General features: G+C 40.2%; 1 protein-coding gene and 1 pseudogene across 1 annotated transcript in view; one reads left to right on the plus strand and one right to left on the minus strand.

Annotated features, from left to right (window-relative positions):
- The window catches only part of RORA (RAR related orphan receptor A), a 732,098-nt gene that overhangs the window by 532,550 nt on the left and 175,146 nt on the right, over positions 1–24,402 (plus strand). The window contains exon 3 of the mRNA XM_004274696.3: positions 13,460–13,489. Coding sequence (XP_004274744.1) covers positions 13,460–13,489 — 30 coding nt within the window. The remainder of the gene's footprint in view (positions 1–13,459; positions 13,490–24,402) is intronic.
- On the minus strand, positions 3,261–4,285 carry LOC101281004 (ferritin light chain-like; annotated as a pseudogene).

Below are 24,402 nucleotides of genomic sequence, written 5' to 3' on the forward strand. Positions count from 1 at the left end.
GAGTGTGCTGACAGCACAATCAGATACCCTTAGTCATCAGGATAAACAAAACCTCTGTTAGGTAGCTAAAGGACACTTGTTTGCCCAGGAGTCAAGGCTTGTCCAACATCAGAGTCCAGGTTTCTCACTGCATTCTAGAACATTATACATTGAACTCAAAAAGGCTTATTTTTCAGACCTTCATCAGCATGTTGATTGGTGGTTCGATTACTACTTTACCAAGTCCAATTGACCCTTGAACAACATGGGTTTGAATTGCACAGGTTCACTTACAGGCGGATATTTTTCAGTAGTAAAAACTACAATACTACACGGTCCAGTGTTGGTTGAACCCATGGATGTGGAGGAACCATGGTTATAGAGGGCCAACTATAAGTTATATGTGGTTTAACCCTGAGTTGTTCAAGAGTCAACTGTATTATGAGATTGCCCATCACCATGGGGCCCTCCTATAGTTGCCAGCTATGCCATCACACATATACTAAAGACTTCAGATAGAGTTCCCTGGAGTGTGTAATGCAATTAGTAGTTGCCATAGGAAACTGGGTCTCCTAATGGTCCCAGAGAGGTGATGATTGTGATAATAACCGATATTAAGTCACATTTCCATTCATTATTTCATTTTAATGTTGACTTTTCTTTCTTATTGTTAAAATCTTATTTGTACAGCTTTATTATAGAAATTTTAAAAAACATAGACAAAGAAGATAAAATACTAATCATTCATAATTCCTCCACTCAGAGATAACCAATGTCATTAATCTTGTGTATATTTTTTAGTCTTTTGATTTTCTTAAGACATCTTTCTTTGCGATTAAGATTTTTTAATTTTTTAAAATTATTTATTTATTTTTGGCTGCGTTGGGTCTTTGTTGTTGCATGCGGGCTTTCTCTAGTTGCGGTGAGTGGAGGCTGCTCTTCGTTGTGGTGCATGGGCTTCTCATTGCAGTGGCTTCTCTTCTTGCGGAGCACAGGCTCTAGGCACGCAGGCTTCAGTAGTTGTGGCACGTGGGCTCAGTAGCTGTAGCTTGCAGGCTCTAGAGTGCAGGCTCAGTAGTTGTGGCACGTGGGCTTAGTTGCTCCGCAGCATGTGGGATCTTCCCGGACCAGGGTTTGAACCTGTGTCCCCTTCATTGGCAGGCAGATTCTTAGCCACTGCACCACCAGGGAAGCCCGCGATTAAGTTTTCATTATTTTAATAATGGTAGGGTATTCCATTATGTCAACATACATCGTTTACTTAACTCTTCCTCTACTGTTGACATGTGAGTGGTTTCCCCCCTCATGTGTTGCTTATAGAAACAATGTTGTGATGAAAGCCTGGTGTTCATCCATAACTACTTCCTAAGCCTACATTTCCAGTGTTTGCATTGCCAGATGAAAGGAGAAAAAAATTTTCCCTTGTTTCAGAGATGAGGAAACTGAGTCTCAGAGAGATGAAGTATTCTGGCCAAACTCACACAGCTGGCAAGTGACAGAGCTAGACCTGGGATCCAGTTTTCCTGACTCTAAATCTCATATGGGAGAAGAGTTTCTGCATCTAATTATCACACTCGATAAATTCTGTGAATGCAAAGTAAATGCCCTGGCAACTACCTTCTTTTCTTGAATTGTCACCCAGCAGTGGTCAATCCAGACAAATTGCCAAAAATTGTCATCAGAGGAGAGTGGAAAGGCTATAGATAGTTGATTTAATTGGACTTTTCGTCTTTCTTCTTCAAGATGATAATAATGTTGACATTTTTAGAAACCTTTACAGACCCTTGGTATCCTGTACATTCCGGAATAACTGAAGCCATCTCTCCACTTCTAAATACTTATTTGATACCCCAGTGGATTCTGGGGCTTTTAGTTCACCCTAGTTCTGAGAGTAGAGCTCATTTCCTCCAAATTTAGAGCCAAATTCCCCTTGTTTCCACTTCAAAAGATTCCCTCTCCTTTCTAGGTGATTCAGCACACGAGTGAACCCATGGAATTGTTTCCTCCTTTGCCATAACTAGTATACCCTTGCTTTATCCATGCTTCTGACATCAGTAGCAGACTTTGGTTTGGGATGGCTGCAGACCAGGTGACGTTTCTTCAGTCATTATTTGCCTTGATCTGGTATGCTGACCAGGATCCATGGTCCATGAGGTATGATTATGTTGAGTATACAAGGACATAACATGTGAGGAGTATCCATATACAAGGACATAATAGATGAGAAGCCTGACTTGCTTTGGGGCCCCAACTCCATAATCTTTGGGTCATCCTTGTCCAACCAGTTCTGGTAGCTTTGATTTGGGGCATTGAAGCTAGAGCCACGTGTTTGACAACATCCAAGCATGTCACCTACAGATCATTCAAGTCCGTCCCTGCCCTGTTAGTAGCAAAGATAGACAATTTCAACAGATTTCAGAGGCATATAAGTAAAGCGTTTCCTGGAAAAGCATGGTAAAATATGTTGATCTTTACCTGAGTTGGATCATTCACTTATAAGATAAAACTACTCAATTCCAGAAGGCTAAGCTGGAAGTGTTAATAGTTGTCAGTTCACATCTCTGCTCAGAGCTCTCCAAGATCAAAGTTAAGTTAACCAAGTAATATCTAATGGGTAACTCCATTTTCAGGATAGAGACTTGATAAAAGGAAATCAATGTGAAAGAACAAAGATTCTTATTATTCTTACTGTCCATTAGTGCTAATCATACATTTGGCACCAGCAAGCCATAAGAGGAGAAATTACCCTCCCTAGGTATGGACTTTTCATAATGCAGTGAATAGTCATCTCTAAAAGAGAAAGTGGATGTTTCCCAAATAAGTTTAGTCTCAAAATTTCTTTCTAGGATAGACTGATGGTCTCTTGATGTTGCCTTTGCTGGGGGACCAGGAATGATGTTTTGTGCTTGGAATTGTTTTGTCAAAGATAAAGGGAGGACTTGAAAGAGTGTATAGCTCTGTCCTGCCTGCCCAAAACTAAAAGGTATTTCTGGGCACATATGTCAGGAAATATGACCTAGAGATGGAGTGCAATCATAAACATTTTTTTTAAATTCAAAAACCAGAAAAAATTTCTCTTATTCATTCCCATAACCACTTTTCAAACTAAAATTAATTTTTGTGTGTGTGTTGTAAAAAGTACCTCGATTGGTAAAGGAGCTGAAGTATTATCATCGAAACAGCTCAACCTAGGCTCAAATCTAACATAAAAGAAACCTCACGTTAAAGTATAATTTATCTTCATAATTAGTATTTCTAAATGACTTTTAAAGGCTTTTTTTTTTTTTTTTTCCTGCAAAAAGCTTTATTGTTTCCATTTGGTCCATGGCTTGGGAGAGGGCTCCAGTGTGGTTAACAAGCTGCCTACTGGCCACAGAGCGGGGCTTCAAGAAGAAGCCCTAACACCAGAGGGGCTCTTCAAAGGCCACTGGGCTCCGGAGGCTCCTAGTCGTGCTTGAGGGTGAGCCTTTCGAAGAGATACTCGCCCAGCCCAGCCTGGGGACCAGCAGCCTGTGGAGGTTGGTCAGGTGGTCACCCATCTTTTTTTTTTTTTTTTTTTTTTTGCGGTACGCGGGCCTCTCACTGTTGCGGCCTCTCCCGTTGCGGAGCACAGGCTCCGCACGCGCAGGCGCAGCGGCCATGGCTCACGGGCCCAGCCGCTCCGCGGCACGTGGGATTTTCCCGGACCAGGGCACGAGCTCGTGTTCCCCTGCATCGGCAGGCGGACTCTCAACCACTGCGCCACCAGGGAAGCCCCACCCATCTTCTTGATGAGTTTCACCTCCTCATCTAGGAAGTGGCTCTCCAGGAAGTCGCAGAGGTGGGGGTCTGCACGGGCACAAGCCAGGGCATGCAGATCGAGAAGGGCCTGGTTCAGGTTCTTCTCCGTGTTAATGGTGGCTTCCATAGCGTCCTGAGTTTTACCCCACTCATCTTGAGATGGCTTCTGCAAGTCCTGGAAGAGGGCGCGGCCGCCGTGTTGGTTTTGCATTTTCAAGAGCGCTCTCGTGCTTCTCTTCGGCCAATTCGCGGAAAAAGTGGCCCACGCCCTGCAGAGCCACATCGTCGCGGTCGAAATAGAAGCCCAGAGAGAGGTAGGTGTAGGAGGCCCACAGATGCATGTTGACCAGGCGGTTGACGGCGGCCTCCACCTCGGTGGAATAATTCTGACGAATCTGGGAGCTCATGGTTGATCGGTAATAAGGAGTTCGGCTCAAAAAATGGTGTTGGCTGGTCCCGGTGACCGAGGATAGCTGAGTTGCTGACTCCGAAGGTTGGGGGGTGGTCGGAAGCTGGAGGAAAGGGCGACCCTGGGTCTGTTCCGTCCAAACACTGTTGAAGCAAGAGACGGATCCGGGGAACCGCTGAGCGCAATCCTTTTAAAGGCTTTTTAATGCAATTAAAAATGTTTGATTGTCGTAATGTTGCTAATGTTTTGATGCCTTCGTAGTGTTGTCCTTGGTCCCTGCAACCCTGGCACATAATTTATTTCTCTTTTAAGTGAACCCTAAGCATTAGTGTCCATTAAGAATTTTTAAAACAAAGTCCAGAGATTACTTGGAGCACTTTCAATAATATGTACTGATTATCATTAATAGCTCTTTTGTCCTAGACAAGGACATTGTTTTGTAACATCATTTTGTTTGGCGAGGCCCTATTCGGGCTGTGTTCCTGATCTGAATCCTGCACTGATTCTCTCCTTGACAGTGTGGAATAGAGCAAGCTCATGGGACAAGTCAGGACTGGGGTGAGCAGGGACACAGGCCAGCACAAAGTGATAGGTTTTCTTTATGAAACAATTGTTAGCCATTCAAAAAAAAAAGCCTACATGCTGGGCCTTGATTCTTATCTCATGTTCTTACGCTGCATATAAATTGCTGTTTTAACTACCAGCTCCTTACAATGAGGAAGTGAAAGAGAAGGACAGGAGGGAACAGGTGGACCCAGACGATCTCAACCTTATCACCGTGTTTGTTGGTTTTATGGCAGGAGGGGGGTCTAATCTTCCAGATTTTAGTCTGAAAGTTCTGCCCTTGCTCTCAAACGTTTATTTACCAGATTATCTGTCTCTGTAACAGCAGGGCTCTAATTAATGGGTATTGCCTGTCTTCACCCAAGGGGTAGCTCTCTGTTTATCCAGTGCAAAGTATCTGCAATTAGAAACATCTTTAAAAGGAAAGAGACATTCTGCTATGTGTCCCACGTGAATGGCCTTATTTAAGTCTTACTATAAACCTAGCACTGAGAATTTTATCCCCATTTTATGGATAAGGAAACAGAGGTTCAAGAGTGGTTAAGCCATTCTCCCAAGACCACGGCTTGAATAATGGGCGTCTTATTTAATGCAGGCGTCTTGTGAGGAGGGAGAATAAATCTTGCAAAGGCCTTCGTATTTGGAGACCTCCTTTTCTAGAAATGAAATGAAGAGTTAGTGTTCTGGGGCTTGTGTACATGCATGTAACAAGCTGGCCCATTACAGAACAGGTTTTGTTAATTATCATTCAGCACCTCTCCTTCTCCCTGCCACACACACTCACTTGAAATAGAGAAACACTGATCTATTTAAAAACAAAAAGAAGAAAAAAACTGCACAGTGTCCTATTTTAGGTATTTTTTTATTGAAGTATAGTTGATTTACAATGTGTTAGTTTCAGTTGTATAGCAAAGTGATTCAAATATATATATATAAAAAACATATATATTAAAAAATATATATAAAACATATATATATAAAACATATATATATATATAAACATACATATATAGATATGTTCTTTTTCAGATTCTTTTCCCCTATAGGTTATTACAAGATATTGAATATAGTTCCCTGTGCTATACAGTAGGTTTTTGTTGTTTATTTCTTTTATAATGGTAGTGTGTATCTGTTATTTCACATATTTTTTGTTGTGTTTGTTTTTCTTTCTGTTTTTTATTCTAACACAGAACTTATACATGTTGCATATATCTCTGTCTCAACAATTGTGAGAGAGGACAAGAGAAGGCACACAGGCTGAATATTAGCAAGGTGGCAAAAGGACATCTTTGTAGCTAGGCACTTGTCCAAAATGCAGGGCCTCTGGAAATGCCATTGTGGTAATTGGTATGTCTGGGGAGGAGGAAAGATGCCATTTCTTACCAAAAAAAAAAAGTTAAAGTAAACTTGGTACCCAGACAATTGCCTAGAAACCAAGAGACAATAAGAAGTCCATCAAGGAAGTTAATTGGTCCAAGATTTGGCACTGATTGGAAAAATCAGATTCTATCCCTCAAGTGCTCTACTCTTGCCATAACTGTAACTCTGAAACTGCTGATACCCTGACAGTGATAAATTTGTGGTATTTTCATGACATTTTCTTTGCTTTACTTTGAAGCATAGTCGGCTAAATAGAGTCAGGGAATCTTGCTGTATTAGAGGTCCTAGTTTGGGGAGGGTCGTTGTGGAGATTTTTTCCTCTTCATTTTAAGGATATTACTTGTCAATTTAAAATTGTTATCATAGTGTTAAGTTGGAAATTACTCTAAAGCATTACCTGGGAATGCTTTTCTCGCTCTCCATATATATATAGATATAGATATATATATAGATATATATATATATATAGATATATATAGATATATATATATATATGATGGGCTGGGTAAGATTATGAGTCTCACAACTTTATCAAAAGGTACCATTTTTCTCTAGCCCAGATAATTTAAAAATACCACCCAAAAGAAGTGTATCTTTTACTTATACAACGTTTTGTGGATACTGCCTTCTTTCTTCTTTGGTTTTTAAAAGCAAAAAGAAAAAAGTTTCAGGGGGTTGCCCTTGATTGTGAGCTACATTAGATTTTTTTCACACTGAGAAGTAGATCTGGCAGCCTGTTGCTTAGAGGAAGTTTGGTTTGTTAGCTTGAAAGCACGGCAAGGAGTCATTGATCAAGGCTCTAGAAGGGAAATCAAGAAAGTGTGTAGTTCAGCTATCTCATTCTACAGATGAGAAAACTAAGGCCCAGAGAAGTTAAGTGACTTTCCCAAAACATCCAGCAAGGTCACTTTTGGTTCACGGTTTGTGAGTGCTTTGCATTTAGAGAGTTGGTTCCACCCATCACTCTTCCACAACTCCACGAAGTCCCAGTCTCTGTGGCGTGCATGCCTCTTGCTCAGTGGTCTGTTTGTGAATCTCTGGGGAAGGATCTTGGTGTCACTTCCCAGGCATTGGGAAGTATATCAAAACCTTCACAACATCTGGACTTGGTTTGACACCCTTTGGTGGTGGTGATCCAAGCCCTTTGCCCACTTAGCTTACCTGCCCATGAGCAAGTATCTTCCCTTGATTTTAGAGAGTAGAGTCCAGGGGAGTTTGGGGTCTAGAACAGAGTACACTTGCTTTTAGAAACTCGGTTCTCTGTCTTATGCTCTCCTCCAGCAGATATGAATTTTGAAGTCAGAGCCCTTGGTCTGAAAATCAGAATCCCGGGCTGTGAGTCAGTGTGAAACCCAGGAAGTCATGAGTAGCTATGGCATAGCTTTCAGTAGAACATTCTAATTCACCTTTGTTAAAGTAAGACTGTGTGCATTGCCCACCTTTTGTGAAAGTTAATAATTAACATTTATATGACACTTCCCACTTTGTAAAGGTCTTTACACATCCTTATTTTGTATGGATTTTCACAACAGTCTTTTGAGTATTATTATGATTGTATACAATTGTAGAGACCTGGAAATTCAGGCCCAGAGAAGTGAAGTAAGTTGCCCAAGGTCTCTCAGCCTTGGGTAGGAAAGTGGATGGACTAAGAATGTAAGTTCAGGTCAGCTTGACTCCAAATCCAGTTATCTTAAAAACTGCCTTTACATGGACATATATACACTACCAAACGTAAGGTAGATAGCTAGTGGGAAGCAGCCACATAGCACAGGGAGATCAGCTCGGTGCTTTGTGACCACCTGGAGGGGTGGGATAGGGAGGGTGGGAGGGAGGGAGACGCAAGAGGGAAGACATTTGGGGACATATGTATATGTATAACTTATTCATTTTGTTATAAAGCAGAAACTAACACACCATTATAAAGCAATTACACTCCAATAAAGATGTGAAAAAAAAAACTGCCTTTAAAAAGTTTATTCTTTTCCACTTCTGGGTAGAATTAGAGCTATTTGCCTCCTAAACACTCATCATAATTTATCTTTAGAAAACCCAGCTCTCCCGGAATGGTCGATTCAGTGTCACTGCTAGTAGCATTAGGTTTGGATAAGTCTTACCCCTTCCACTTGAGGACAAAGATGGACAGCGTAGACTGCTGTGATTTCAGAAAGGATGAGCTCTATGGCAAGAAAGACAGGAATCGTGCAGCCTCTGGGGAAATGAGAAGAAAGAGCAACGGAAGACCCAGCCATCCCATTTAAGGAGGAGGGGGATGAAGAAATGGTTGCTGGTTGCAAACCAGGGCACACAGACCTCTCAAGTATCTCTTTCACCCAAGCCCTGGTGGGGAGTCCTGGCTTAGCTAAGGCTGGGGGACAGGACCCTGTAGGTTTAAATTAGTTATAGAGCTGACTGCTGACTGATATGCTTTGGGGAGTAAATCTTTTTTTTTTTTTTTTTTTAATATTTACTCTTATTAGATGCACTATCTATACCAGGGTTTTTCTGGTTTTTATTGAAGTATAGTTGGTGTATAATATTATGTAAGTTACAGGTGTATAATATAGTGATTGACAATTTTTAAAGGTTATACTCCATTTGTAATTATTATAAAATATTGACTATATTCCCCATGTTGTATAATGTATCCTTGTAGCTTATTTACACGTAATAGTTTGTACCTCTTAATCCCCTCCCCCTCTCGCCCCTCCCCTCCACTGGTAGCCACCAGTTTGTTCTCTATATCTGTGATTCTGTTCCTTTTTTGTTATATTCACTAGTTTTGTTGTATTTTTTAGATCCACATGTAAGTGATATCATACAGTATTTATCTTTCTTTGTCTGACTTATTCCACTGAGCATAATATCCTCCAAGTCCATCCAGGTTGCTGCAAACTGCAAAATTTCATTCTTTTTTATGGCTGAGTAATATTCCATTATATATGTATGTGTGTGTGTGTGTGTGTGTGTGTGTGTGTGTGTGTACCACATCTTTATCCACTCATCTGTTGATGGAAACATAGGTTTCTTCCTTATCTTGGCAATTGTAAATAATGCTGCTATGAACATTGGGGTGCACGTATCTTTTTGAATTAGTGTTTTTGTTTTTTATTCAGATATATTCCCAGGAGTGGAATTTCTGGGTCATTTGGTAGTTCTGTTTTTAGTTTTTTGAGAAACCTCCATACTGTTTTCCCCAGGGGCTACACCAGTCTACATTCCTACCAACAGTGTTCAAGGGCTCCCTTTTCTCTGTATCCTCACCAACAATTGTTATTTGTGTTCTTTTTGATGATAGCCATTCTGACCAGTGTGAGGTGATATCTCATTGTGGTTTTGATGTGCATTTCCCTGATGATTAGTGATGTTGAGCATCTTTTCATGTGCCTGTTGGCCATTTGCATGTCCTCTTTGGAGAAATGCCTATACAGGTCTTCTGCCCATTTTTTAATTGAATTGTTTGCTTTTTTGATGTTGAGTTGTATGAGCTATTTATTTATATTGGATATTAACCCCTTATCAGTCATATCATTTGCAAATGTTTTTTACCATTCAGTAGGTTGTCTTTTCATTTTGTCGAAGGTTTCCTTTGCTATGCAAAAGCTTTTACTTTTAATTAGGTCCCATTTGTTTATTTTTGCTTTTATTTCCTTTGCTTTAGGAGAGAGAGCCAAAACAAATATTGCTACAATTTATGTCAAAGAGTGTCCTGCTTATGTTTTCCTCTAGAAGTTTTATGGTTTCCAGTCTTACATTTAGGCCTTTAATCCATTTTGAGTTTACTTTAGTATATGGTGTTAGAGAATGTTCTAATTTCATTCTTTTACATGTAGCTATCCAGTTTTCCCAGCATTACTTACTGAAGAGGCTATCTTTTCTCCACTGTATATTCTTGCCTCCTTTGTTGTAGAAGAATTGACCATAAATGCATGGGTTTATTTCTGGGCTCTCTCTTCTGTTCCATTGATCTATGTATCAGTTTATGTGCCAGTACCATAATGTTTTGATTACTGTAGCTTTGTAGTATATTCTGAAGTCAGGGTGCGTGGTTCCTCCAGTTCCATTGTTCTTTCCCAAGATTGTTTTGGCTATTTGGGGTCTTTTGTGTTTCCATATAAATTTTAAAATTATTTGTTCTAGTTCTGTGAAAAATGCCATTGGTATATTGTTAGGGAATACATTGAATCTGTAGATTGTCTTGGGTAGTATGATCATTTTAACAATATTAATTGTTCCAATCCAAGAACACCATGTATCTTTCTCTTTTTGTGTCGTCTTTAATTTCTTTCATCAGCGTCTTATAGTTTTTGAGTATAGTTCTTTTACCTCCTTAGATAGCTTTAAATACATACCATGGACTCACTTCCCATCAGATATTAACTTTCTACAGAAAACTTTTTATTGTGATGATTAAATTGTCCTTAGTTGACCCATCTGTGAAATGAGAAGGACATTTCTTTTTTTTTTTTTCCACTTCTGTGGAGTCAGTTAATATGAAGAACTGGAGCTTCTATAGAGAAAGGAGAGACACAAGACATTAGTGTGAGCACAGTTATTTTTCAGGAGAGGAGAAGGAAGGGAATTCAAATAAATTTTCTGATTGTTTCATTAAATTTGTCTTTTGTGTGTTCACATTGTTTCAGTTCGTTTGCTTTTCCTAGAGAAATAGAATTTTGTCTTCATAATGGCTATTAAGTAAAAACATTGAAGAAAAGAAAATATTATGCACAGTTATGTCTCCATAATTAGGAGTTGTAATGCACTTTAAAAAATATTGCTTTTGTGAGAGGGATGTGTTTTTTAAGCCTTTCTCCATAGAAGTGTATCTATTAATTTATTGTTATGTTTTTCCTTGCATGTGATAGATATAATTTACATTTTATTTGTATAGGTTAGGGCTGCCAGATAAAATACAGGATGCTCAGTTACATTTGAATTTCAGATAAACAACAAATTGCTAGTGTCTGAAATTTAAGTGTAACTGGGGATCCTGTATTGTTTCTGCTAAATCTGGCAACTCTTGTGTAGGTATATCTCCCAATTACCTGTACTGATCGCTAATTGGCAGTTAAACAAAACTGAGGGGTCGAGTTTGTGCTTTTACAGAAGTCATGCTGTCTCTTGGAGACAGAAATGAGAAGTTTTAGCTCCATGCTGCTGTGATCTCAAGGATCAGGCAGCTTTCCTGGAAAGATTTTCAAAATCTATTATCATTATAATCGTCATGAAAATATTTGATGAGAATACTGCATCACACTGTATAATAAATTTAAGTAGAAAAGTCAAAGCAGTGGTATTTTCATCAGGCCTTTGGATGTCAGGAGAAAATAGTTCCACACTCAGCGAATATAGATAGGTCTGTTTGGGGCTGTGTTAAATCCAATTGTGTGAAGGTTCTGAATAATCAGGAGTGACAGCATAAGCACTTTCTCTTCAAAGTGATTTTACCAAAAGCATCATTTCCTAAGGAAAGTACACATATAGCTCTCATAATGCTGAAAGAGCACTAAAGTATCCGTTTATTGGTGCTGGTGTCATGAGCTGGAGTTGCAAGTGGTATTCAGATTTGATTCACTGCTCCTGTTGGGGGCAGTTCCCTTCCCATGAAAAAGTTTATTTCAAAAACTCCTCAAACCCTTTGGTTAGTTCCCATGTGAGAGAGCCTTCAAGACTCTTTGCAGAAGCTTCTAACTTCACCATGCGAAGCCAAGTCAAACACGATGAAAAACAATAGTTGTGTTTTTCTCCGTAGAAAGGGGGGGAAAAAGAATTGGAGTTGGGCTATGTAATTTCAGCTTCCCTAAATAAGTCCTGTGGAAATTTGTGGGGGAACAAGTGTGTGATTTTGGTCTTGGTGCACAATTTTGGCACTAGCTTTTTTTTTTTTATGTCTACCATGGATTTTTTTTTTAACATCTTTATTGGAGTATAATTGCTTTACGATCGTGTGTTAGTTTCTGCTTTATAACAGTGAATCAGATATACATATGTCCCCATATCTCTTTCCTCTTGCATCTCCCTCCCTCCCACCCTCCCTATCCCACCCCTCCAGGTGGTCACAAAGCACCGAGCTGTTCTGCCTGTGCTATACCATGGATTTTCATAATGGATTTCTTCCCTGTCCGATACATTCCATAGCTAAGTAATAGGTCTGATCTGAGTGCCAAATTTTTCAACAGTGTTATTTTCCAGAGGAGGGTTAAATAGTTATTTTAATAACTTGAAAGAAAAAAAGATACACAAGGTTTACCACACTTCTTAGTCACAGGCTAAATGTTTTCAAGAGCTCTATGATTTTGAGTCTATTTGGTCTCAAGAGTATCCCCCAAGAATGAAGCATACAGAATTCAAAATGGAGCACTTCTGAAGTGGCGATAGCACTGTTTGCGTTGAAGTGTGCGTGCACGTTATCTTTCTGCGGTCTTATGTGCAGAATCTTGCCCAGTTCCACTCTTCACCCGCTCTCTATAAAGCATCTTAGAAGTATCAAGGGTGCTGACTCATGAGCCCCTTATGTTTTCATATAGTTTTTGTTCATTGTGCTGCCATTTGCCAAGAAGTAGCCGTCATTCCCCTTCTGACTTTAACAAGTATAGACAGAGAGGTACAGTTTGTGGATGTATTTTCCCTCACCATTAAAAGTGATGCTTCATGTGAGTACAAAGAGCCATTTTCATTAAAAAGTAAACACAAAGTCAATGGCCAGAGCACATTAATTGCTCTATGGCTCAGTTCACTCTTGTCTGAGTAAGTTGGCTTCACACTCTTGTGCCTTAAATCTTCCCCACTCTGCCTATAAACATGATCGTCTCCCCTATTTAAAATCAAAAATAAGTCTTCTCCGGCTTCCCTGGTGGCGCAGTGGTTGGGAGTCCGCTTGCTGATGCAGGGGACGCAGGTTCGTGCCCCGGTGCGGGAAGATCCCACATGCTGCGGAGCGGCTGGGCCCGTGAGCCATGGCCGCTGAGCCTGCGTGTCCGGAGCCTGTGCTCCGCAACGGGAGAGGCCGCGGCAGTGAGAGGCCCACGTAATGCAAAAACAATTTTTTTTATTTAAAAAATAAAAAAATAAAAAATAACTCTTCTCTCACTCTGTTTAATTACTGTCCGTGTTGCTACTTTTTTACCACAGAACCTCTTAAGCCAGTAGGCCATGCTTGCTGGCCCCATCGTTAATAGTTTTGTTACACTGGGGTAGATCCAGTGATGCTGTATGTGAGATGAAGATGCATCTTGCCTCTGCATCCCCATCTGAACAAAATGCGTTTCTGAGTACACTGGGGATGATGTACATTCTAAGAAGTGCACACAGGCTCCTTTCTTACCTTTGTCATTGTTTCTTCTCTTCTAGGTATCTCAGTAACAAAGAAGACGCATACATGTAAGTAATGCATTTTTTTTTGTCCAAAGTTTTCTGAAGAGTTGGAATTCGCGTATGTCTGGCTGCTGTGGCCTTTGAAGTATAAACTAATGTTTCAGCTGTGATCCATGGTCAACAGAGGTCATACTTCTCTACCTGTAGTGGTCGGAAGTGGTACATCTCCACCTGTTTGTACTGAGTGTGTGTTAAAGAGAGTCTAGACATAGTGTGATAAATTCTAGCGATTCAAGCCACTCATCTTTAGAAAAACCATAAAATCTAGCCAGGAGGATCAATTAATTACTTACTGATCACCCTTACTCTGGATCCTTCTTAGACGAGTTGGTATGTTTCTAGGAAACATCACCTTGATTTCTTTTAAACTTTGGTCTCCTTTTCCTCACCACTAGTTCACGATTTAGGCCGTTTTGTACTTGTGTCTGTGGAGCAGAGATACTGACGGGGAATCTAGGCGCTGCCGCTCGTGTGGCCTTTGGGTGCCCTGGTAAATGGCATGGGTAGTTTGATGTGGAAATGTGTGCTGGATTTATCCTCTGTATTCATTCCCACCTCTCAGGTTCAACTGCTTTCATCAACTGCCTTCATTTGAACTCCACCATAAGTTTACAAACTCACGTCAGTGTAAAGTGTTGTGATCTGCATTCTGAGCAATGATGTTTGGCTGTGCCTTGATTCTCAGGATGAAACCAATACGTCATTGATGGCAGGCAGTCAACTTTCACTGTACTTGACCAGCATATTATTTAGACTTTCGATTAAGAGTGTCATTAGAATTTGATAACTATTTCAGACCACAGATATGTGCTACCTACGAGATGTGTTTGGGCATCCTTCTAAGGCAAGCAATGGAGATACTTATGGCACAATTCAGGGCCGACAAAGACGTGTCCCCCAATTTTTCCTATTTATGCTTTGAAAATTTTTGATTTCATGTGAACAATTTGGAGGAAAAAAAAAATCTGTGTACCATCAAAGTAGTTTATCTTGTGCCTCAGTTGATTCTTGAAATCTGCTCTTGGGTTTGTCTGTCTGTCTATCTGTATTTGTAGAAAACAAACATAAAAAGCAAAAAAAACAAACAAACAAAAAAACCAAAAGCAACCCCATCCAATTTGATGGTTGCCTGACTTTTAGGGCCCAGTCCTGCTGTCTCTCCACGTGGCTCTCCCGTGGGCTTCAGTGGAATGTTTGAGGAAAGAGGCAAAGCTCAGGCCCGTAATGGACACATGCTCAAGACAGCACCTCGTCTCTCAACACATGGTTCCAGTTGGCTGTCCCTCCACCAGGGTAGTCTGTGGCCCTTAGCGTTTTGGGGGTTGTTTTGTTGTCGTCGTTGTTGTTGTTCTTGCTGTTGTCGGTGCATAATTGAGCTCATGATGACTGAGAGATTGACAGTGCAGGAGACTGAAGTCCTCTGTATATCCGCAGGGCAGGCATGGTACAGAGCGCTTCCTTGCACAGCCTTGCCCATGAGCTCGTCCCTGGCCTGGTGGGACCCACTCTAGAGGTGGTAAGTAATTCAGTCTTTCTGCTAGCTCAGTCCTGGGCCTCTGCTGAACAGGGGCGGATGGTTGTGCCTACTGTTTATGGCGGTTTGGGGTATGGACTCCTGGCCACCTGGCAACATACAGAAAGCCGCTGACTGTTTGCATTATGACTTGGCTCCTGGATAAGTGGACAAAAACCACTAGTTCAACTCCACTGGATACAAAGAATACCCCTCAACGAATAGGACAGAGACCATAGATGTTACTTAATATATAGACCATCCATCCCTAAGGACCTTTAAGGAATTGTCATCCCTAAGGATAATTTCATTCGCCTGTGGCAGAAATAATAACCCGTGGTTGGATTTAAATTCATGGAAGGATGTGAGTGACAGCATGAGAGTGGTAGCTAGTGAAAAAAAGTGGCACTCCGGTAACAGGCAATAGAACAGGTTGGTCTTTCAGCAGAGGCTTAATGAACTCTATCAGCTGTACCTGCTTTAAAACAAAATCAAGATATAGCCAGAGTGGGTAGGTTTTGAGTGCCTTTCTAACTGTGAAAATCAGCAGGAAAATTTTTAGGGATTAAGCATAATGTAAATGTAGAAAGATTTAAAGCTTCCTTTATGTAGTTCAAATATTAAATTGATAGAAAGATTTAGATCAGAAGTCATCTTGGTTTTTTTGGCTAACGTTTACTTTCATGATTTGGGGGAGAGGGCCCAAAATAAAACGGCCCAATGACAAGTTGGAGAGAAAGCTCCTGAAAAGACAGTTGACACAAAACTTTGCCCACGCCAAGGAGAAATTGAATTGTCCAAGTTGCATGTTAGTGAAAGTCTTCTATGCCACGTAAACGTGGAGATTGTTTTTGTCACCCACCTCAGCAGACAGCCCATCATATTTCTGGTCTTAGCATCTCTATAGGCCCCACAACTGGTGAGAAGGAAGAAAACCAATCAGTTCTTTCTCTAATAACTATCACCCAAATGACTTCTTCTTTAGCATCTGTCGGATTTTTCTTGAAAACTGAACTGTCCTAATTTGCTGATAAGTTTTCTTGAGACGTTAAATTTCAGCTCTTCTTAAATCATCTTGACATCTGCTCTTTAAAAAGTTTCACTATCAGGGAAGTGTGCGAATTCATTCTGGGGCTGTCTCAAGACTTCCGATTTTAGCCAGGGTTCAGGAAACCTTGGTCAAGGCTTGACTACATAATCATCAACAGCTGAAGTCAGCTCACATTAGCAGTTTCAATCTGGGTTTCCTAACTGCCTGCACAGAGAGATTGTTCCACTTACAAATGAACATGTACAGTTGCAGAATATATTATCAGACCCGAGTGTCAGCTCACAGGTACACCAGTCAGAGGCGCAAGAACTACAAGATGAACCTGAATAGTTGTGACACTTGATAATATTTTAGGCCACCTTGTTATCTGGAAAGTACAGGTATTGCTTCTTTAAAAAAATGCTTTGGGTGAGTTAAGCAAGAAATTCCCAGGAAAGGAAATCTGATTGTTAGCTTCAGAGAAATCCACAAGCATGGTCTTTGGAGAACACAGATTCTCCTGAGTTCCTGGGATAGGACCGTCAGTGTTTGTCATTAACTTCACTTGGCAGGTGGGGGAGGGCAAAGCTTGGGGCTTCTTGTACGAAGTCATCATGACCAGTTGGTCAAGGAGTTCTTACGTTTGCGATGTTCTTCAGTTGTTGACAGGAAATGTTGCTGCTGGGTTTTGCTGTGTGAACATAAAAGAGAGTTTTTACTTGTGGGATAGGGATATACTCACGAAATTTTACACTGTGGTGTAGAATTTTAATTTTTCTCATTGATTATATAGGACCTGTATTTGATTGGACACTTTCAAGACTGCTTTTGCTTTGTGATTCACAAGTTTGTTCTGGTCTCATTCCTGCTGTAATAGTACTGTGTGGATAAGTATCTTTCTCTTGGAATCAACTGCTGTCTTGGTTTTTATTAGTTGCCACATTTTATTATTTGCCAGATCTGTTCATTTGTTCCTGACTTCTTCATCTAATTCTGCATGGGTAGTTCTGCATTCACTAAAATGTTAGAAGATGACATATATGGAGATGAAAAAGTGAAAAATACAACAGATAGTAATCAGCTATTTCAAGCTACTGGGAAGTTTGGCATCATAGCTCATCACCTTAGGGAATCTATCAGCCGGCCACCAGAGCACAGACCCGAAGGATACCTGGTCGGCCCCTGGATTGCTTCCAGAGTCAACAGACCATTGTCACTTCCTCCTGTTCTCCTTCTTGTTTGTATTTCTTATTCTTTTTTTTAGAGTTTGTTTTTTATTGAATATGGTTGATTTACAATGTCATGTTAGTTTCAGGTGTACAGCACAGTGATTCAGATATAGATATAGATAGATAGATATAGATATCTATATCTATCTGTATATATCTTTTTCAGATTCTTACCCCTTATAGGTTATTATAAAATATCGAGTATAGTTTCCTGTGCTCTAAAGTAGGTTCTTGTTGGTTATCTATTTTATTTAGCATAGTGTGTATATGTTAATCCCAACCACCTAATTTGTAATCCTAAATGATATTCCTTATTCTTGTTTAAGGCTCTTCTGCTTGCTTTCTTCCACACTCGGGAACTTCCAAACACGTAAAAATTACAAGTTACTCCGTAAGCAATCAGGAAAATATGTCAGTTTAATCCAACTGAACATCAGTTTTCCCTAGTAAATGACAAATCAAATATGCTTTGGAAGCTTCTGGAACTTTTAATTTTAACCCAGGTAACCATTAAAAGTGAATTTAGTACATTTGCAAATGTTTGGTTGCAGCAGGCTCATACCTGAGATGTAAAATTAAAGCACTGTATTATTTATAAAGAGATTTTAGTTCTCTAGAGTAAAAATATTTTAGTACAAATCAGAATATTTCTTTGAGAAATAATCCTTTGTATTTTTAAAGAAAAAAAAAGTATTTATTGCAGTCATTTAAAGTGGACTGGGTTAATGTATTCACTTCTTACCCCTAGAGGCTTGGCTTTAAGTTTGACTTAGTGAAAATGAGTTTTGAGGCCTCGACCAACCTCTCCTTGGGTATTTGCTGATATCACAAAACCAACCCAACAATGTGTCACAGTTGTTGCCGTTTACTCAGGAAGCCCAAGAGGTACAGTCACCTTATTTTCTCGTTTTCTTTTCCTTTCCTTGAGGCTATTCCTTTTGGTTGCAGACTCTTAGCAGCCCCAAACTTGGGGCTCACCCACATTATTTTCACAGTCCAGGAAAACTCAAGAACCATTCTTGGCAAAGCTAATGGAAGCTGCTTCGGTTATATAGTTAATAGGTTGCTGTGGCAACCCATGTGACTCATGGTGTGACTCACGGCAATTATAATTTCAGTTGCTAGCTGGATGTTTCACTAGGGCAGACCTGAGAAATTGCCACACTCAGGTTCTTTCAGGAGGCTGTCATCCAGCTCCTGTCCACCCATTGACAAACAGTCACAAACTAGTGCTCACAAAGTTGCCAGCAGATTCATCTCTTAGCTTGCAGACACTGAGCTTGCTGCCGATGGGACATGACCAAAATACAAGTGCTGGCCTCTTCTAGAGCTAATCAGTGGACAGTTGTTTATTGAGGACTTACTATGTACTGACAGGTTCTTTGCCCTCAAGGAGCTTACAGACTGGGTTCAAGGTTGGGACTGCAGGAAAGTGGGGACACATAGTCACAGAAAATAATCTGAAAATACAAATGCTAAGTGTACCCTTTTCAGAAGATTTGGCTCATAAACTGGAAAGCAGACTAAGCCGGAAATGTGGGAGAGGAGAGAAGAATTAGAGAGACCTCCAGGGTTCTGACACTGTGATCCAAGTATACAAGAGCAATGAAGGGGAAGGTAGATATTTAATTCTAGGTGCTGAAAACTACCTTTGCTCCTCCTCTCCCCCTATTCTCACCCAGAGGAACACCTATGTCATTCCTTCAAGATCAGTCAGTCCAAGGAAGTAAAAATGCCCCGTGCTGTCTGGAGACATTTGCCTTGTTTAGACTTGGCCTGTATGTCTAGAGCCAAGCCTCTGAACTTAACAGGATTTCTCTGTCTCATCATATTAGGATATAAATGGATAGCACTTGGCCCTGCCAGTCAGTTCTTCCAAGGTAGAAGATTTGCATAGTCTTAAAATCCACAGTTTATGGTGGGGATCTGTGAATTCCATTTACAAATCTGAATATTTACAGGCTTGGAGTGAGTTTGCTCTGATTCATAAGGTTTTTGAATAGGATTTATGATGTGCATACTCTACTGATGTAACAGCATAGGTATATACTTTATAAGTATATACATATATACATATATATTGGTGTTTTAGAGGCGACTGAGGCTACAGTAGGGTCAGAATAGTCATCTGAATCCCAGCAGATTGTTGAGCGGATTCATATTCACATCCACAGAGAGCCATCTGTAATTTTCCTAATTGTTTGAAAGGCCCTTCCTTGTCAATAGTAGTAGAAAAGTTGGGGGTGGGGGAGGGATAAATTGGAAGATTGGGATTGACATGTACACACTACTATATATAAAATAGATCACTAATAAGGACCTACTGTATAGCACAGTGACCTCTACTCAATACTCTGTAATAGTCTATATGGGAAAATAACCCAAAAAAGAGTGGATATATGTATATGTATAACTGATTCACTTTGCTGTATGCCTGAAATTAACACAACATTGTAAATCAACTATACTCCAATAAAAATTATAAAAAATTAATTGATTAAAAATCTGAATATTTAGCTAAGTGTTTCCATCAGAGAGCATCCAGTTGGTTCAAGTTTGCTGTTCATAGACCTCAGATTTGTGAATTGAATTTGGACAAAAAGTATTTGTGTTCTCATTTCAGAACATAGGTTCAAAAGGTTGTGTTGAGATGGGGAATGGCTCTTTAAAATCCACCATCACCGCTAGAAGATAAAAATGCCTAGCCTACCAAGTACTGGTGTCTACTTGATGGATTTATTGTATATTTAATGAAACTCTTGTACATGATTGAGTTGATCTTTAAAGAAGGGCCGATGTCTTTTCAGGATTTTGTGTTACTTCGAGTTCAATAATAATAATAATAAATAATAGTGTAATAATAATCAAAGTGGCGATAGGAAAGGTCCAGGTACCAGTAGTTGCTGTAGTAGCAGCAAAAGCAGGGGCTACCACCTAATGCGCAGTTCTAATATTCCAGGCATTATGTTGAGCGTTTTACATGCATTATCTCATTTAATCTTCTCATCAGCCCCATGAGCTTTGTCCTACTTGTACCCCCAGTTTAGATGAGAAAACTTATCTGAGGGGGTCAGTAACTTAACTTAGAGAAGTGAGAAAACTTGCAAACTCATCCAGCTGGAAATGGGCAGAGCCAGGACTCAGAGTAGATTGACTCCTTGCATGCACACGAGTGCCACACTGTTATCTACAATATCAGCATTAGGTAATCGTTGTGGAGCACTTACTAAGTGCTAGATGCTTCTCTAAGCACTTTGCACTTTGTACGTGTTAATTTATTTCATCTTTACTACAATCTTGTGAGGGAGATGTTGCTACCATCCCCATTCTACAGGTGAAAACTGAGGCCCAGGGTTGTACAGCTAGCTGGTATGTGGTTGAGCCAGGGTTTAAAGCCAACCCACAGAGCCTACGATAAAGAACTTCATTCCTTAGAGTGGTCCTTCCACTTGCAAATATAAGAAGAAAGCCAAGCGAGCAGTCATTCCTACAATCCACTCAGGTTATCTTTTACCTTAGAACTATTTTACCTATAAAGGCTTCTAAGCTTGGTGAACCAGCTGATTATGAGAACGAGGTATGCTATTCCCACTATATGAAAAAGTTCATTTAAATCAGTTGGCCGAAAATGACCATTACTTATCTTTTTGACAACCTAACCTCATTCATCAAAGAACTGACATCCATTTACCATCACTATTTATTCACCTCAACTGATTCCATAATAAAACAAGAGTTCAAAATGGTTATTTTTGCTTCTAAGATAGTTATGCCCCCCACACTAGTAGTAACATGTATTTCTTACAGCATGAACTTGTTTTCCACTGCAACAAAGCCTTTAACAGACATTAATGACATTTATAAGAAAATTGTACGCTAGCATTCTTTTGTCAGATCAACTTGATAATCCATGTATAACTTTCACTGTCACTAAGAGGTAGTAATTCAGGACACTGTGGTTTCCCTGAAACCTAACCAAAAACAAACAAACACAACCATGAAAGCTAAAAGTTCCTTAGGGAACTGAAATGTATATCAAAAGGATGCATAAGAGAATTAAGCATCTAGGTTTCAAGTATGCTTGAGAGTACCTGAATTTAGGATTGGATTTACAGTTACACCAACTTCTCTCTTTATTGAGATCTGCGTCCAAAGGACTGAAAACTGAGGAGAAGCAGAGATGTCAACGTGTTTGAAATATGAAGAAAGTTATTGGTCTACATTAACTTGCTTTATGAATTATACAAAAAGTTTTACACTAGGTCTATCAACTACACTTCCAGGAAGTTAGTGTATTTGAAGTCACATGGTCCTTTTGATTATAATTGATGTCCATATCTGCACAAACGGTGACTTTTTCATCTCCACACATTCGATTATCCTTTCTCCTGTGACTGCCCGAGATTCCTCACAGTGAAATGTTCTCCACCCACTTCACCTCCACCTCTGGGTAAACATTTTTCTTATGTAGGAGTGATACCTCTTTACCTTGTTCGACTTTGTTGAACTCGTAGGCATGGACTTTAGCTCCTAATGTCTTAAATAGTTAACAGCCAAGCATAATGATCAGAGGGCATATTGAAGAGAAGAGCAAAAAATGCAAGAATGTGCAAGATTCAGGTTTGGATTCAGTGAAAGAGACTTAATCCATACATCTTTTATTAGAATTTTTTTTGTTTTAGAGGAGAGAAGGAGCAGACTATATGGTGGATGGTCCAGATACCTGCTATACTGGAACCTAAGGAAGGAAGGCTGGAAAGCAGACCACAGCCAATCCCTGTACAAAGGGCAGGCGCTGGGAGTCAGAAACATTTTATTAGCTTAATATTTCTAACCCCTTCTCTGTGTCCGGCAGTGTGCTAGGCACAGTGTAAAATAGAAAGTTTAACTCAGTCCTCACACTCCAGTAGTTTACATCTGAGGAGAAAGGATAGACCCACTTGAGGAACTTTTAGTAATGAAAGAGCTGCAGGAGACTGCAGGCCTGTGATTCAGTTGGATTGTCTGTCTGAGTGGAGAGCACCGGTGGGGAGCTGAGCTGGATCTGGAAGGGTAGCGAGGCTTAGGTGTGATCAGGTAGATTGATGGAGGACTTGGGTGGGGGGAGGGGCGTTGTATACACCTCTCTGACTACAGTAGAGTATTAATAAGAAAAAAAGAGGACGTGGACAACAGAGATGAGGTTTTGGCTTTATCTCATAACCAGCGGGGAGCCACAGAATGGGTGTGAAAAATACAGTGACCTGTAAATAGTGTTTTTATTGCTGTCATTTAGTGAGCATCATAGGAATCACATGTTCCATACTTCATTCCCTTCTCTGAACTCAGACAAAATTCTTATCCTCAGATCGAGGTTCTTTTCTGGTCTTCCCTCTGATCACCTGTGTAGAAAGTGCTTCTTGAGCAGGAAAGATCTAGTCCAAAAAGAGAAGCCTGTTCTAATTATTAAAGCAAAAGTGTTTCATTTTTTTCCTCCATCTTCCCAGTTTGAAGGTCTAATTGTAAGACCAGTGCTTGCCATTTCATTAAAATCAGAGGAATGAAGCAAGCAGTGAAACTTGAAAACTACACATGCACTTTGAATTGCGTGGCTAATGGTTCTTTCTGCTTTCTTTCCTTCGTGCTGCTAATTGGCTGGAAACGACTGTAGTATACTGGGACTCAGCCACACCTAGCTTTCTAAACATTTGAACCCCGCATGCCCCATCTTGCTCACGTAAAGTAAAGTAAACTGCATTATTATTTTTTCATAAGCACAAAGAACTATTTCCCTTACACAGCTGGACAGTACAGTTAGAAGATAATGATACTCCCTTTTCTCTTTGTTGGTCTTTCTTCATTTTCCAAGAACAAGTTTCTATTGTTTCACTTAAAGAACACCAAGGTTCAGATGAGGCTTTCTGTTTGGCTGCATTTTCAGAAAAGTCTTCTGTATATAATGAACCGAATCACGTTAATTTATCTGTCTCTCTCCACCATGTCTTTTTGTGTTGACAAAACTGAATATTCACTTTCCCTCACCAAGTTGGGGTGTCAGGATAATTGATTGTTACCAGTCTCTGCTGTTCTTAGACAGGATAACACCAGTGCCTCTAGAGAACAGGTGAAAACTAAACTCTGTCCCCTGAGGCCAATGAAATAGCTGTTTGGTCCCTTGTGTGAAACTTCCTAATAACTTAACTGGGCAGCCTCTGGGTCCCTGGAGGCTTTCTCCACCAGAGTATTCCCTTTCTTTGTTAAGATTGCTTATTAAAAATGATTTTATAATGAAGTTGCCTCAAATAGCAGCTCTTTTCCTGGTTGTCCTTGAAGCTGTGGTGAAGAATCTTAGAGACAACTGTCTAGGGTTTTCCTCCTTGTTAAAAACTTCTCTCTTACTACTGTTACTCTTGATTTTTAAGGAGACAAAGTCTAACTGACACAAGTCCCTCTCCGGTTGATTATGTCGCTTAAAATCCTGTGCAAGGCATTATTGCTAATTTAGCTTGTCATTCGGGCTCAGGAATCGAATTGATCTACATGGATTCAGGACATTTAAGTCTGCGGTGGGAGCAAGGCTGTCGGGCTTCCCCGGGAAAGCAGCAGCCCAGGAACGCGATTGCTAACTCTGCCCCAACTCCATCAAAACAATGATTTCCATTTATTTTATTTCTTTGGTCCTAGGTGTCTCCTATCTGCAAACTAACCACTTTCCTGCCACAAGGGACTGTCGTGAAGGGGAATCAAATAGTAATAAAAAATTAGTGTTGCATTCTTTGCTACCCACGTACTGTATAAATTCAGACTTCTGGTAAGTGTGGGCAGTTAGGAGAAAAATCACTTTTTGGTTGTTCACATCATCAGCTTGGCTTCCTGGCTTGAAAGAGCTTCGATATGCTGGTCTATTTAACATGAAGAATGATAAAGCAGTTGTCAGTAAGGCTCACCATTGGAAACGTGTTCTTCAGACTTGGTCTCCCAGTGGCCAGATGACTCAGGAAACAACAAACTGTATAAAGCTGTTAGTGACAGATTCAGCTTGGAATATTTTTCTAACTTTAAGGCTTGTCAGGCAGTAAATCTGCAGCAGAGTACTCAAGATGCAGCTTGGCACTGTGCTTGCTTTGCTGTGTGAATATAGTAGAACACCAGTAATAAGAAGGACTGT

The sequence above is a fragment of the Orcinus orca genome, chromosome 2, assembly GCF_937001465.1.
Source record: "Orcinus orca chromosome 2, mOrcOrc1.1, whole genome shotgun sequence".
NCBI lineage: Eukaryota > Metazoa > Chordata > Mammalia > Artiodactyla > Delphinidae > Orcinus > Orcinus orca.